This window comes from Anomalospiza imberbis, chromosome 13 (genome assembly GCF_031753505.1).
Source record: "Anomalospiza imberbis isolate Cuckoo-Finch-1a 21T00152 chromosome 13, ASM3175350v1, whole genome shotgun sequence".
In the NCBI taxonomy this organism is placed as follows: domain Eukaryota; kingdom Metazoa; phylum Chordata; class Aves; order Passeriformes; family Viduidae; genus Anomalospiza; species Anomalospiza imberbis.
In genome coordinates this window covers 1,161,460-1,177,653 of record NC_089693.1, presented here as the reverse complement: position 1 = coordinate 1,177,653, position 16,194 = coordinate 1,161,460, and the positions used below count along the sequence as shown (strand labels likewise).

Here is a 16,194-nt window from a genome sequence, read left to right as displayed (position 1 = left end):
GTATGTGTCTGCTGGGCTTTTGTAAAAAGGGAAAAAGAACACTTTTGTGAGGGGATATTTGGAATTAGGACTGTGCTAACCAAGCTTTGGACTTCCTACAGCCCTCTGGGCTCTGGGAATGTGATAGTGGTGTTCTTTGTGTTCAGCTCCAATTCAAAGACTCAGAGCCTTTGTTTGCACTAGGAGCCAGTCCAGGAACCCTGTTGACACTGTGAGGGGGAAAAATGCAAGAGAATCTCTTTCAGCTCAGCCATCCTGGCTTTGTTTGTGCAGAATGGCACAACTGTGTTCTGCAGTCAAGTGGGCATTCAGTACCTCAGGAGAAGAAACTGGTGGAAGTTTGTGGCATAAAAACGGCACAAAGTGCTGTGGGTTTGGTTTTCAGGGAGGGAGGAAAATCCCAGCCCCTGATAGTGGTGTTACTCTTTAATTAGTGCTCACATCAGGTGCTGTACCTTCTCCAGAGGGGAAAAGATGAGTGAAGCAATGAAGAATAGTGCAGAGTGGCACGAGTGTGTTTTACAGTGCAGTGGGCATTCAGGGCTGAATGCCTGAGCAGGAGCAGCTCCACCGAGCATTTTGTGTTCCCAAAGTTGTGGGGTGAGCCCAGAGACAGTGGCCAGCACAGAGCCCCTCCTCACTCCAGAGTGATTTTGCTGCCTTTTTGTTTCCTCTGACAACAAATCGGTGGAATCTGGTGGCACAAAACCAGCAAAAGCTGCTGTGGGTTTGGTTTTCAGGGAGGGAGGAAAATCCCAGCACCTGATCACCTTTTAATGCTCACATCAGGTGTTGTACCTTCTCCAGAGGGGAAAAGATGAGTGAAGCAGTGAAGAACAGTGCAGAGAGGCACGAGTGTGTTTTACAGGGAAGTGGGCGTTCAGGGCTGAATGCCTGAGCAGGAGCAGCTCCATTGGGCATTTTGTGTTCCCAAAGTTGTGGGGTGAGCCCAGAGACAGTGCCCAGCACAGAGCTCCTGTGTGAATTTGCTGCTTTTCTGTTTCCTCTGACAAGCTTGTGGAAGTTTGTGTCAGAAAAATGCTGGCAAAAACTCTGCTGCAGGTTTGGTTTTCAGGGAGAAGGGAAAATCCCAACACCTTATCCATATAGAATCACTCTTTAATTAATGCTCACATCAGGTGTTGCACCTTCTCCAGAGGGGAAAACATGAATGCAGCACTAAAAAATAATGCAGTTTGATGATTTATGCACAAAATGCATTAAAAATGCACAAAAATTGACAGATTTGTACCCAAAATGCACAAAAATCTACGGATCTGTGCACAAAATGCACAAAAATCTACAAAGTTCCAGGTGGCTGCTGCTCTGCAAGGGGAGGATGAAGGTGTAGGTCCAGTTCTTAGAGCAGGAATAAAATGAGTCTGATTTGTTCATTTTACCAATGACTGCTTGTGAAACAGCCCTTGTAAGTAAAAATAGAGGATGAAAAACTCCAGGAATTAAAGACTTCAGCATTTCACTGCAGTTATTTAAGTCTCAGATTTTGTCAGGGTACTGCTGACTGCCTGCTGCTCCATTTGCCTTTCAGTTTGAAATCACTTGATGAGGATTTGGGGGGTTTATAGTGCTGCCTCTCCCTGTGAGAGTTGTTAGCAAGTTTACCAACTTTAGCTTGGAGTTAGAAGTGAAATCGATGTGATATTAAATATTACATAATGGTCAGGTACAAAGTTGCATGCAAAGGAGTTAAGACATTTCTGGATAAACACATTTTTAGGGGTTTTGAATTCAAAGTTTACCACACCTTTTCAGACTTTATTTCTTTGTCATCCAAATCATGTTTGAATTAACCTAAAGTAAACCTTTTCTTCTTTCAAATACCAGTTAAAGAGAAACTAACTGCTGATCCAGACAGTGAAATAGCAACAACCAGCTTAAGAGTGTCTCTGCTTTGTCCAGTAAGTTGATTTTTTATTCCCTCAAAAGTGATTCTGGTGGAAATGTGGCTGTTGTGGTGGAAATGACCTCGTGTTTTCCTGGTGTGACTTTGTGGGGACAGAGAGCAGCTGAAATTCTCTATTTCTGTGCTGAAAAGCTTCTGAAATCCCCCTGGGAAGATGAACATTCCATTGGCTTGGAAATGTTATTTAAAATATATGTAAGCATACATTAAAATGTGTCAGTGCAGGTTGGGCTTGGATTGATAAAAGCTCTCTCAGAAAGGGGGAAAAGGGGGAAGGAATCTGATGTTCAGAGCAGCCCAGGGATGCAGCAGCTCCCGGAATTGCTGATGTGCAAATGCACACTTGGATTTAATAATCTGAATTAAAAACCAAAGCAGTGTCCTGGAGTCGTTCAGACAAAACTGATCCACTTGGAAGTGAGAGGAAATCATTCCAGTGAAAATCCAAGTGGCAGAGATCTCGACGTTCTCACTGGTTTTTAACCAAGCAGATGCACTATTTTACACCTGGATTTATGTTACCAGCGATAAATTATTCATAATTTATCACTTCAACACAATGTGCACTTCTTTTACTCTCTGGGACTCGTTTCAGGTGCAGGGCACCTTCGGAATATTTGAATTCTTGTACTGATTGACAAAGTCCTTTTATTGCAGCACAGCTCTTGAAATTCTTACCAAAATTGAGGGCACATTGAAATTAACCTGTTTCGTGCTTTGTCTCAGTCTGCTCAGGCTCCACACAAAATCCTCAGTTGTAAAATCTAAACAAGAAAATTTGAGTTTATTTCCTCCAAAATTGGAGCTTATTTTATTTTTCAAGTTATTGAATATGTTTTTAGTTTGCTTCTTAAAAAACATAATTACCTGTGTGGTTACTTTATATAAAGTATATATGGGTGAATGTGTATGTGTATATATATATATATATATATATATATATATATATATATGAAAATTTATAATGAAAATAAACATATAAAAGTATATAAATAAATATATTTAAATATATATATTTTAAAAATATATAAATATTTTTAAATAAATATATATATATATATATAACTAATGTTCTTGCAAATCTTTAAATGTGATATTGTCATGATCTTCAATTTTACTCCTTTCTCCATACCAACATTGATTCCAGCTAAGGAAGTTCTGGAATTTCTAAGGTAGATCAAATGAATCTGTGGAAGGACACAGGGATTTCATTTACCAAATTAAATCCTGATCTGTGGAGTTAAAACCTCAGAACTGATAATCTCAAAAGCCTGTGACTTCCATGCCACATTGTGGAACACTGAAGCATTAAATTTTGGGCTTTTTTTCCTCAGGAGCATCACAAGCAGAGGGTTCCTACCAAAACCTTGGGAAAATCTTCCTGGTTTTTACTTTTTTTTTGTTTGTTTTGTTTTGTTTTGTTTTTTTGTTTTCTGCCAAAACTCTGGGAATAATATGACTTTTGGGATAGGAATAATGTGACTTTTGGGATGGGAATAATGGGATTTTGGGATGGGAATAATGTGACTTTTGGGATGGGAATAATGTCATTTGGGGATGGGAATAGTGTGATTTTTGGGATGGGAATAGTGTTATTTTTGGGATGGGAATAGTGTGATTTTTGGGATGGGAATAATGTGATTTTTGGGATGGGAATAATGTGATTTTTCGGATAGGAATAATGTGGATTTGGGGATGGGAATACTGTGACTTTGGGGATGGGAATAATGTGATTTTGGGATGGGAATAATGGAATTTTTGGGATGGGAATAATGGGATTTTTGGGATAGGAATAATGTGGATTTTGGGACGGGAATAATATGACTTTTGGGATGGGAATAGTGTGATTTTTGGGATGGGAAGAATGTGCTTGGTCATGGATTTGGGGGGAGGAGGTGCCAAACACCTGGCACCAGAGCATCTCCTGTGGGAATTCTGTGTCCCCTCCATCACTGGGGACGTGGTGACAGGGACTGAGAGCCAGAGGGAAGGAAAATAAAGGAGATTTCAGTTCGGAGGGAATAAAACCAAGCCCTCAGCGTCCCGCTGGAGGAGGTGGTGGCCTGTGGGAAGAGCCTTTGTCCGTGGTGTGGCTTTGGTTTGGGGACATTCTGGTGCCATCCTGTGGCATCCTCCTCGCACTGCTCAGCATCAGGTGGATGGAGCCACGCTCCCAGCTCCCTCCCAGCTCCCTCCCAGCCCTGGGAGCAGCCAGAGCTGCTCAGGTGCAGCCTTGGGGAGTTTTAGTCAAAGAAACACAACTGCGGACTCCTCAGTGTAAGCAGTTCTCCTGGTGCCCCAGGTTTAGGTTTTACATTTTCTCATTCTCTGCTGCTTTAGTGGGTGGCTCTGGGCTCCACATCAGGGGATGGTGAGCTCTCTGCACAGAGCAGGGAGACAAAACAATTCCTGCTCCAGCTGGGGACCAAGGACAAATGATCCAAATCTCAGCCCAGGAGCACAAACACCGTGGGCTGGAGAGAGAAGAACAAGCAGGATGGGACTGCATGGGCTGGAGCTGGAATGGGACAATGAACTGCAGTGTGCCCATGGAGCAGAGCTGATCCCAGTGAGAGCCCCCGGGAGCGCTCGTGCATTTTGGGACCATCTGGGTTCATCTTGGGGCAGCCCTGGCTGGGCTCTGGTGCTGCCCAAGGTGGATCCATGGAGGAGATCCTTTGAATAAATCCCTGCTTTGTTCTGGAACTCTGCCCAGCCTCTGCTCCAGCTCAGCCCGAGGCACCAGTGCAGGAGTGATTGTTCTCTTGGGTTTTCATGTGGTGAAAATCCCCTTCAGACCTTGCTGCTCTCACCTTTGCTGTGCTCAGCCCAAGCCTCTCCTGAGCTGCACTTGGCTGCAGCGATGCTTAAAACAAGCAAGAGAAGGGATTCAAACAAGCAAAAAGAAATATGTGTTATAGCAGAGCCATCACACAGAGTAAGCAATAAACAGGAAAGTTCAGAGAGTTTCTTTTTAGTTGTAGCAGGGAGGAAATGCAGGAAATGGTGAAGGTAAGAAGGATTTCAGAAAGCTGTAAATAAAAGCAAGCCTTAGAAACAGAAAGAGCAGAGAAAAAAAGAACTAGCTACGGCTGCAAAATCTGAAAATACAAAAAATTACAATAGTATAGCAAGCAAGAACATTTGGAGGTTTTTTTTGAGGTTTTGTGAGGAGATTTTTATTTCAGATTAAAGTGGAATTCCTTTTGCTGTCTGCTTTCCTTTCAGTGTAATGACACTTTCATGATAATGCAGGATAATTCTGGTTTTGGTCCATATAATACATGGAATAATAGATAACAATTCTATTTTAGGTCCATCCAGGACACTGCTATTTACAGGTGCTCAGTGCATTTCGTTACAGGAATATGGCAGGATGTATCCTTTGGCTTCCTGGATCAAATATAATTCAAAACATGATTTTTATTCACTTTTATGCCATTTCAAACATACAGGAAGGAGGGAACTGTGCGTGTGACAAAACTCAGATTTCTGAGAGTTCTTTGTGGAGTAAAACTCAACCTAACTCGTGTCTCTTTCCAGGCAGGAAAGCCCTGGTGGTTCATTTAACTCCAAGGTAATAAAATCCTGGTTTTTTTCTGTTCCAGCTTGGCAAGATGCGCCTGACCATCCCCTGCAGGGCCCTGACCTGCTCCCACCTGCAGTGTTTTGATGCCACTCTCTATATCCAAATGAATGAGAAAAAGCCAACCTGGGTGTGCCCTGTGTGTGACAAGAAAGCTCCTTATGAGCATCTCATCATTGATGGGTGAGTAAAGCTGAAATAACCCAAGTGGGATGTTCCTGTCTGAAGTGGAGTTGATTTCCCTCCTTTTTGGAGCTCCCCATGTTGAATTTCCCTGCTGCTGCTCCTCAGGAATTCCCGAGCAGCTCCTTCTGCAAGAATTCTGCTCCTTCAAACTCAACTTGATAATAATGAGAGGGATTCTCAGTAAATTCCTGAGCTTTCCTAGGTGCAAACTGCACGTGCTGTATTTTCTTTTAGTGGAGCAGCTGTACAAATCTGGCAGGGCTGATAACAGACAGAGCAAATCAATGGTGCCACCCCTCTGAGTGCCTGCACAATTCCGTGTACAATTTCACACTCGGGGAGTTGCTATCTATAGAAAGTGACACACAGGTTGATTCCCTGGCTCTGCCTGCCTGCAAAACACTAAAAAAATAAATAAATCTCACCTCGGGCTGGGCCAAGTGTGGATTTCTGGCTTTGCCTTTTAATTGCTTTAAGAGAGAAATATTTGGGGTTCCTTTTTATATAAAGGGAGAGAACAAGTAGAGGTTTCTGAGAATTCTCTGAATATAAAAACAAAGCCCAAAAATGGATGCAACACACACACAAAAACCCCAAAAGCAAAGCTGAAAACCCCCAAGAAACCCCAAAATTTTTAAAACACCACCTCATCAACGATGAGTCTTTTAGGGAATGTGTGTTTTATTTGTTTTATTTTGCCAGGGAAGGATGAGGTCACTCAGGACTCCTGCAGCCCCAGATTTCCAGGGATAAATCTGCCTTGGATCAAAGAGCTGGGGGGCTCCTGCTTGAGGTTTCTGCCTGAAACAGCAGAGCCAAAAGCCAGGAATAATGCAAAACCCCACATTCCCTTGTTTCTCCTGCTGCTGCCAGGTGCAGATGTAGGAGCTGATCTAACTGGAGCATCCCAAAGAGAAGGTTATTGGTGGAAAATGCTCCAGTCTGGGAAAGAGGGAGCTAATTAAAGCCAAGCTCTAATTAAAGCCAAGCTCTTCCCTGCAGAACCACATGAATGGGTCTGGTCAGAAGCTGGAATTCCCACTGGCAGTGATGTGCTGCCAGGATCCTAAAATTTTAGGAGGTGCCTGCGGGAGAAGAGGCTGCAAATTGAGATTCCCATGCTCAGCATTTGTTAGGAAGTTTCACAAGTCCCTAAATCCTCAGATTTAAGGAAGGTTTCCTCAGTTAAGTTTTGTCAAAGGGGGTGAGGAGAGGATTTTTTAATCAGCTCTGGTTCACAGAATTCCTTTGTTTTGGGAAATAGAGAGTTCTGTGGCACAAGCTCTGCAGGATTCCACTCTCAGTGCTTTTCAATAAAAATCTTCATTTTTGCAGGTTTTTATTTTAGGTAATACTTGAATTTTGTCAGTGATTGCTTTCTATCAAGGAGGCAGCTGAGAGAAGAGCAGAACAGTAAAAGCTTTGCCACAAATTCAGACTTACACTGACTAATAAAGGGAAAAAAGCTCTTTTTAGCGCTGATATGAAATATTGTTATGGACAGGTTGTTCATGGAAATCCTGAAGTTCTGTACAGATTGTGATGAAATCCAGTTCAAGGAGGATGGATCCTGGGCTCCCATGAGGTCCAAGAAGGAAGTGCAGGAGGTGACAGCATCCTACAATGGAGTGGATGGTGAGCCATGGCTGGGCTGTGCAGGACCCTCTGGGCTCCCCCGTGTCCCTTCACCTCCCAAAATGCTCATTTTTAAACATAGACTTATAGCTTTAATCATTTCTGTTCAGTTAATTGGGTCACACAAGTCTGGGGCTGGTGGTGTTTGAAGTTACCAGCATTCTGTGGTTATTTTTTTTTTTTTTAATTTTGAGCTTTTTAAGGAGCTGTGATTGCAGCTGATTGTTGATTCTGTGCAGGATGCATCAGCTCCTCCTTGGAGCACCAGGTGTCCTCTCACCAGCAATCCAACAAAAACAAGAAGGTGGAAGTGATCGACCTGACCATCGACAGCTCCTCCGACGAGGAGGAGGAGGAGCCCTCGGCCAAGAGGAGCTGTCCCTCCATATCCCCAGCATCTCCAATGAACAGCAAGGGGTGAGTTCAGAGCACTGCAGGGGCACTCAGACATTCCTCAACAAACCAGCTCTAGAAGGTTCTGGCTTTGCCTTGGAGCCTCATTGGGTAGCTCTGGGTTTGCTCTCAGCACGAGGCCCGGGGCTGCAGTCGCAGCTTTGAGTGTGCAACACGTGGAATATTTTGGTTGTGTTTGTGAAATGGTGCAAGGGGAAGCAAAGATTTAAATGTGCACCACAATGAAATATTTCAGTTGTGTTTGTGAAATGGTGCAAGGGGAAGCAAAGATTTAAATGTGCAACATAAATAATTCAGTTGTGTTTGTGAAATTGTGCAAGGGGAATCAAAGATTTAAATGTGCAACATAAATAATTTAGTTTTGTTTGTGACATGGTGCACAGGGAATCAAAGAATTAAATGTGCAACATAAATAATTCATTTGTGTTTGTGAAATTGTGCAAGGGGAATCAAAGATTTAAATGTGCAACACAATGAAATATTTCAGTTGTGTTTGTGATGTTGTGCAAGGGGAATCAAAGATTTAAATGTGCAACATAAATAATTTAGTTTTGTTTGTGACATGGTGCACAGGGAATCAAAGAATTAAATGTGCAACATAAATAATTCATTTGTGTTTGTGAAATTGTGCAAGGGGAATCAAAGATTTAAATGTGCACCACAATGAAATATTTCAGTTGTGTTTGTGAAATGGTGCAAGGGGAAGCAAAGATTTAAATGTGCAACATAAATAATTAATTTTTGTTTGTGAAATGGTGCAAGGGGAAGCAAAGATTTAAATGTGCAACATAAATAATTTAGTTTTGTTTGTGAAATGGTGCACAGGGAATCAAAGAATTAAATGTGCACCACAATGAAATATTTCAGTTGTGTTTGTGAAATTGTGCAAGGGGAATCAAAGTTTTGAGTGTGCACCACAATGAAATATTTCAGTTGTGTTTGTGAAGTGGTGCACAGGGAATCAAAGAATTAAATGTGCACCACAATGAAATATTTCAGTTGTGTTTGTGAAATGGTGCACAGGGAATCAAAGATTTAAATGTGCAACATAAATAATTAATTTGTGTTTGTGAATTGTGCAATTCAAAGAATTAAATGTGCACCACAATGAAATATTTCAGTTGTGTTTGTGAAATGGTGCACAGGGAATCAAAGATTTAAATGTGCAACATAAATAATTCATTTGTGTTTGTGAAATGGTGCACAGGGAATCAAAGATTTAAATGTGCAACATAAATAATTCAGTTGTGTTTGTGAAATTGTGCAAGGGGAATCAAAGATTCAAGTGTGCAACACAAATATTTCTGTTGTGTTTGAATTGGTGCAAGGGGAAGCACAGCTTTGAATGTAGAACACAAGGAAATATTTCAGTTGTGTTTGTGAAATGGAGCACAGAGAATCACAGCTTTGAGTGTGCAGCACAAATGAAATACTGAAATATGAAAATTGAAATATGAAATATTTCAGTTGTATTCGAAAAAATGAGTGTGAAATGGTGCAAAGGGCACAGAAGTGTGGGTTTTGCAGATCTGGGAATGTTTTTCTTCCACTGGGAAATGTAGGAGCAGCAGCCAGGGAGGGGCAGGGCTGTGGGAACTGGGAATGCCACAAGCACCTGGGCACACCTGAGCTGCCAGGCTGGAAATAGCTCCTGGTTTGCATAAATATTCTGGGATGGAAGCCAGGGATCCTGTGGGAAGAGGTTCCTGCTCCACAGTGGGAATCACTCAGTGATCACTCCACCCCCTCAAGGCCTTTTCCAGCTGGAATCCCCTTGTAGGATGTCGGTGCTCTGGGGTCCCACAGATCCCTGTGAGGTTTTGGGGGCAGTATTCCTTCAGGATTGCCTTGTCCTTGTTGAAAACACCTGCAACACATTTCTAGAGATCCCAGCAGCATTTCCAGTTTCTGCTGTTTGGGACTGAGCTTTGCTTTCCTCCGTTCCAGCTGTGCTGGACTGGAGGGACATTCCTGATGGAATTTGGGAGGAGGAAGCTTGGGGAGCGTGTGATGCAGCTTTGGAAGGGCTGCACATCCTCCAGGAAGCTCAGAATGTGTTTTGAATTGAAGTCCAGTTTGAAAACAAGCAAACAAGCATCCCCTGATGGGACAGCAAGAAACAAGAGTGTAATTTATGCTTTTTAACAAGCCTTTTTTTCCCTTCCAGCATTTTAAATTTACCCCACCAAGCTTCTCCTGTGTCAAGAACCCCAAGCCTCCCTGCTGTGGACACCAGCTACATCAACACGTCACTCATCCAGGACTACAGGCATCCATTCCATATGACACCCATGCCTTATGACCTGCAAGGTGAGTTCTGGCTGCACCTGCACAGCTCTCCAGGCACCCATTTAATTATAAAATAAAAATAATGAGGTTAGTATCACTGGAACAAAGAGAATTGGAAGTGTCATCAGTGTTTGGCTGGCTTATTTCAAAATAAGTGGTGAAAAAATGGAGAGGGGCTGTTTTGAGAAGCTGAATTTTGTTTTTTATCTCTTGACAGGTTTAGATTTCTTCCCTTTCCTGTCAGGTGACAATCAGGTAAGTCAGGGAGAACCAAATCCTGTGGCAAACACTTTTCCCAGCAGGATTTGCTGTGTGGGAAGCAGCGGCAGCAATGTCTAAACACAGGTGTGGGATGAGGCACAGCAAAAAGAAACATTTGGGGAGTTCTAAAATGTTAAACTCAGCAGCCACGTCACTGTGGAATGAAGGTGCAGCTTGATCCCTTGTCCTCCAACAAAAGGGAGCTGGGATGTCTCCCTGCCCTCCCAAGGAGGGAAGTTGCACTAAGATTGCCCTAAAAGCTGAGAGATACTTGGATATCCTGATGGAGAGCAGAGCCTGCACTGGGAATTTGGGTCAGGAAATCTGGCTGAATACCCAGGACCTGAGAATGATTCTGAGCCAAGGGATGCTGCTCTGCTTGTGGGGGAATCTTAGGGAACAAGGCTGGGGCAGCCTGGATGTTCAGTCATGCTGGGAAGGAGCACTGAGAGCAGAGTTCCCCCTCCTGAGACAAGTTCCCCCCCATTTTCCCCTCAAAAATGGGATTTTTGACTGCTCAAGCTCCTGCCCTTCGGGGCTGCAGCAGAGAGGAAAGCCTGGGACAGCCCCTGCTCCACCAGGCTGGGACCAAGCTGGTCCAAAATGCATTTTCCCAGGATTGTGCCTTGCTGCCAGCAGGGATCAGCACAGCTCCACCTCTCAGCTGGGGCTCACCCTGACTTCTGGGGGCTGGCAAAATGAATCTGGGGGAATTTCGCCCCAAAGGAATTTTTTTAACAGCTAAACAAAAAAAAAACCCCAATGCCCCAAGAGTGCTGCTGCCTGCCCTTTTCCTGCTTTGGGCTCTCTGATCCCGTTCCTGCTTGCCCTTTTCCTGCTTTGGGCTCTCTGATCCCGTTCCTGCTTGCCCTTTTCCTGCTTTGGGTGCTCTGATCCCGTTCCTGCTCGCCCTTTTCCTGCTTTGGGCTCTCTGATCCCATTCCTGCTCGCCCTTTTCCTGCTTTGGGCTCTCTGATCCCGTTCCTGCTCGCCCTTTTCCTGCTTTGGGCTCTCTGATCCCGTTCCTGCTTGCCCTTTTCCTGCTTTGGGTGCTCTGATCCCGTTCCTGCTTGCCCTTTTCCTGCTTTGGGCTCTCTGATCCCGTTCCTGCTTGCCCTTTTCCTGCTTTGGGCTCTCTGATCCCGTTCCTGCTTGCCCTTTTCCTGCTTTGGGCTCTCTGATCCCGTTCCTGCTCGCCCTTTTCCTGCTTTGGGCTCTCTGATCCCGTTCCTGCTTGCCCTTTTCCTGCTTTGGGCTCTCTGATCCCGTTCCTGCTCGCCCTTTTCCTGCTTTGGGCTCTCTGATCCCGTTCCTGCTTGCCCTTTTCCTGCTTTGGGCTCTCTGATCCCGTTCCTGCTTGCCCTTTTCCTGCTTTGGGCTCTCTGATCCCATTCCTGCTTGCCCTTTTCCTGCTTTGGGCTCTCTGATCCCGTTCCTGCTTGCCCTTTTCCTGCTTTGGGTGCTCTGATCCCGTTCCTGCTTGCCCTTTTCCTGCTTTGGGCTCTCTGATCCCGTTCCTGCTTGCCCTTTTCCTGCTTTGGGCTCTCTGATCCCGTTCCTGCTTGCCCTTTTCCTGCTTTGGGCTCTCTGATCCCGTTCCTGCTTGCCCTTTTCCTGCTTTGGGCTCTCTGATCCCGTTCCTGCTCGCCCTTTTCCTGCTTTGGGCTCTCTGATCCCGTTCCTGCTCGCCCTTTTCCTGCTTTGGGCTCTCTGATCCCGTTCCTGCTCGCCCTTTTCCTGCTTTGGGCTCTCTGATCCCATTTTCCCCTGCTGGTCTGTGGGGTTTTGGTTTACAAACCCTGTTTGTAACCCCAGCATCCCCAGTTCCTCTGGCTTCACAACTGGGGGCCCAAAGAGCAAAAAATCCCATTTCATCTCCCACTGCCTGAGCTGCTGTGAAACCCAGAACCTGCCAAAACCTTCCCTTGACAAAACCCCCTTTATTCCACGCTGCAAAAAAAAAAAAAAAGAAAGAAAAAAAAAATCTGAATGTTAACCCTTTCTCTCCCCCCAGCATTACAACACCTCCCTCCTCGCCGCCGCCGCCGCCGCCGTCTCCGCCTCGGACGATCAGGAACTTTTACACTCCCGCTTTTTCCCCTACACCTCATCCCAAATGTTCCTGGATCAGCTCAATGCAGGGGGCAGCAGCTCCCTGCCAGCCACCAATGGCAGCAGCAGTGGCAGCAACAGCAGCCTGGTCTCCTCCAACAGCCTGCGGGACAACCACGGGCACCCCGTGGCCAGCAGGAGCAGCACGGACACGGCCTCAATCTTTGGTATCATACCAGATATTATCTCCTTGGACTGATCCGTTTCTATTTTTTTTTTTTTTTTTTTTTTTGGGGGGGTGGAGAGGGGGAGGGAGGGTTTTGGGGTGGGGACAGAGGAAATCTTCGTGCTCGGTTTTCCTTTCTGTTCAGAAAAAAAGAAAAAAAAAAAAAGTTAAGACAAGGTGGTTTTTTTTTTCCTTTTTTTAAAAAAGGGGAAAAAAAATTTATGTGTACAGAGAACAAAAAAAAAAAAGTCTATTTTCAGTTTTACTTTTGTATATAAACCTAAGATGGCCTCGCTGGTAAAAATAAGAAAAAAAAAGACAAAAGAGAAAAAAAAATTAAGAAAAACAAGGAGCTTCAGTTCATTTTTATGGATGCTGAAGATTTTACACCTGTGCATTTGTCATGTGAGTTTCTTTTCTTTCTTTTCTTTTCCCCCCCCCTGTAGTTTGGACACCAATGGCATTATTTTCTCCACAGTTAAAGAAACGGGAGAGGAGCTGAGCTTCTAAAGTTCAAGCTTGGGGACAGGGTTTTTTCTCCTCTTGGAGACATCTCCCTTGGCTGGTGGAATCTAATTCCCCCATGCCATATTTAGTGCAGATTTTGTAATTCTGGCAGCAGAGCAGCCCCTGCTCTGTCTGCAGCCCAGAGCCTTCCAGGAGTGGGGTTGGTTTTTTGGGATTTTTTTGGCATTTCTGGTTCCGTGTGCCCCTCTACCCAGGCAAAATCTCCTTTTGAATTCCATGCTTTAGTCAGGAATGTTGCAAATTCATCCAGGGAATGGCTCGAAGCTGACTGGGAGCTAAACCTCCCAGCTGGATTTCAGGGAAAATTCCACCTCCAGAGGGTGTGGAGCACTGCCCAGGCTCCCCAGGCAATGCTGACATTCCCAAGGCTGCCAGAGCTCCAGGAATGCTGGGACAAAGCTCCCAGGGATGCACAGGGTGGGATTTTGAGATGCCCTGTGCAAGGACTTTGATGCTCCTGGGTCCCTCCCAGCTCAGAATATTCCACACTTCTGGGATCCAGTTCCTCCTAGGGCCTGACCCCATCAAATCCCAGCTGAGGAGTGACTTGTGGGGCAAAGTGTTCCATTTTTATGGAGTGGAGCCCCAAATCAACACCAAATCCCAGCTGAGGAGTGACTTGTGGGGCAAAGTGTTCCATTTTTATGGAGTGGAGCCCCAAATCAACACCAAATCCCAGCTGAGGAACGACTTGTTGAGGAATTCGTTGAGAAATGAATTTGATTTGGACAAGATGTTCCGTTTTTGTGGCGTGGAGCCCCAAATCCCAGCTGAGGAGTGACCTGTGGCACGAGGTGTTCCGTTTTTGAGGCGTGGAGCCCCAAATCCCAGCTGAGGAGTGGCCTGTGGCACGAGGTGTTCCATTTTTGAGGCGTGGAGCCCCAAATCCCAGCTGAGGAGTGGCCTGTGGCACGAGGTGTTCCATTTTTGAGGCGTGGAGCCCCAAATCCCAGCTGAGGAGTGGCCTGTGGCACGAGGTGTTCCATTTTTGAGGCGTGGAGCCCCAAATCCCAGCTGAGGAGTGGCCTGTGGCACGAGGTGTTCCGTTTTTGAGGCGTGGAGCCCCAAATCCCAGCTGAGGAGTGGCCTGTGGCACGAGGTGTTCCGTTTTTGAGGCGTGGAGCCCCAAATCCCAGCCTCGCTTGGGCTGCAGGGTTTTGTTCCTCCGGACTTCAGTCCCGCTCAGGCGACTTCAGCTCTTCCCTGAGCGGGTGCCAGTGTCACCTGGTGGAGCTGCTTGTGTTCGGACTCAGCCCGAGCCCCAGCCCGGCAGCCTGGAGCCCACGGTTGCATTGCAGCAGCTGCACTGGTGCTGTGCCCCAGCACCCCTGCATGGCCGGAGCCGGGTGCTGCTCCCGTGGGTGTTCCCTGCTCAGTGTCAGCCCGAACCCCAAAAAAACCCCGGGAGCGCCCAGATTGTGCCTCCCCATCCAGCTCTTCTAGGGGGAGTGGCTTCCAAAATTTGGAATTCTTTGGATCCCCTGGATTTTTTTTTTCTGTATTTAATTCCTGGTTTCTTTTCTCATTCTTTTTAAGTTGTGCATGACATAGGAATTTTTTTTTTTTTTTTTTTGGGTCATTTGGGCTGATCCGTTCTTCTTAAGGAGTGGAATGTGTAAATAGCTGGAATGCAGATTTTTTTCAGGAGATTCTTTAAAGTCAGAGAAAGGGGGAGGGAAGGAAGTGATTCTCTTGTGTCCCAAAGTCCATGTCAGAGAGAGTAAATATTTCCTCTGGTGTGAAAAATATTTTTATAACTGGTTGAAAGTGCAGGTACTGAGTTTATCAGGAAAAAGAGAGTTAAGGAATACTAAAATTAGCAGATTCTTGTCTGAATTTTTTCATGTCCAAAAAAACTGCTGATTGCAAATAGTTGCTTCAAGCATTGACAAGGGCCACCTTTTGCCTATGAAGTCGTCTCAAAAAAAAAAAATCTTGCATTGATTAAAAAAAAGGAAAAAAAAAACAGGAAAAAATTTTAAAAAAAGCAAGAAAAAAAGCAAAAAAAAAAAAATCTTTAATCCAAGTAGCATTAGGTATTGCTGTCTGATCAGTCGTATGGTTATTTGAAAGGTTCACATGATGTGGCATCAGAAATTGTTTTTAGTGTTTTTACAGCATCCCTCTGCCACTAAATAGTTGACTTGAATTTTGGAAAAAGGAAACTGTTGGTGTTTATATGTATATGTGTGTGTATATATGTATTTATAGATCCGTGTGTGTGAGTTCCAGGTGAGTTCAATAGTTTTTTCCCATGCATGTGTATTTCATACATATCTGGCTGATATATTCTATTTCACCATACACCGATTTTATAATTTATTAAATGTCAGTTAAAAAAAAGAAAAAAAAAAAGAAATAAAAGGCTAGAAAATGGGAAAGACTTATTTTTGAAACAGTCTGATTTGGAAGTGATTCAGCCTCTGCTAGGAATATCTCTTACCCAGTTTAGGAGGAGATTTTTCATGGATTAGCTGGAGGATTTTTCTGGAGCTGGGGGTGTGAGTGCCGTGGTTTGCCTGGAGCCTGCGTGTCCCAGCTCCTGGAGCATCCAGCAGGAATTGGGGATTGCTCGTGGCTCCTTCTCCCACCTTGCCAAGGGAGTCTGTGAAGGGTGACCCCAAGAGCAGCGGGATCAAAACCCCGTGAATCCCGTGGGAAATGGGGTGTGGTGGTGGTGGTGTCCTGGGATTTGGCACTTTGGGAATGGCAGCTCAGCTTGGCCTTCCAATTCCCTGGGATCCCAGTGGGGGAAGGCTCCAGGTCCAAAACCCCGTGAATCCCGTGGGAAATGGGGTGTGGTGGTGTTTGTATCCTGGGATTTGGCACTTTGGGAATGGCAGCAGCATTCCCCATTCCCTGTGATCCCAGTGGCGGAAGGCTCCAGGTCCAAAACCCCGTGAATCCCCTGGGAAATGGGGTGTGGTGGTGTTTGTATCCGGGGATTTGGCACTTTGGGAATGGCAGCAGCATTCCCCATTCCCTGGGATCCCAGTGGGGGAAGGCTCCAGGTCCAAAACCCCGTGAATCCCGTGGGAAATGGGGTGTGGTGCTGGTGGTGTCCTGGGATTTGGCACTTTGGGAATGGCAGCA

The 16,194-nt window shown here is 45.2% G+C and overlaps 1 protein-coding gene and 1 long non-coding RNA gene across 2 annotated transcripts in view; both read left to right on the top strand.

The window, feature by feature from the left end:
- PIAS1 (protein inhibitor of activated STAT 1) overlaps positions 1-12,633 on the top strand; it is a 56,281-nt gene extending 43,648 nt beyond the window's left edge. Inside the window, 7 exon segments of the mRNA XM_068203502.1 lie at positions 1,846-1,919; positions 5,533-5,693; positions 7,201-7,331; positions 7,571-7,748; positions 9,913-10,055; positions 10,252-10,289; positions 12,310-12,633. Coding sequence (XP_068059603.1) covers positions 1,846-1,919; positions 5,533-5,693; positions 7,201-7,331; positions 7,571-7,748; positions 9,913-10,055; positions 10,252-10,289; positions 12,310-12,606 — 1,022 coding nt within the window. The 3' untranslated portion in view covers positions 12,607-12,633.
- Positions 12,634-12,640: 7 nt separating this feature from the next.
- Positions 12,641-15,488, top strand: LOC137481670 (uncharacterized). The gene is made up of 2 exons (XR_011003593.1): positions 12,641-13,660; positions 13,835-15,488. It is a non-coding gene; the product is annotated as an uncharacterized lncRNA (long non-coding RNA).
- The last annotated feature ends 706 nt before the right edge of the window (positions 15,489-16,194 follow it).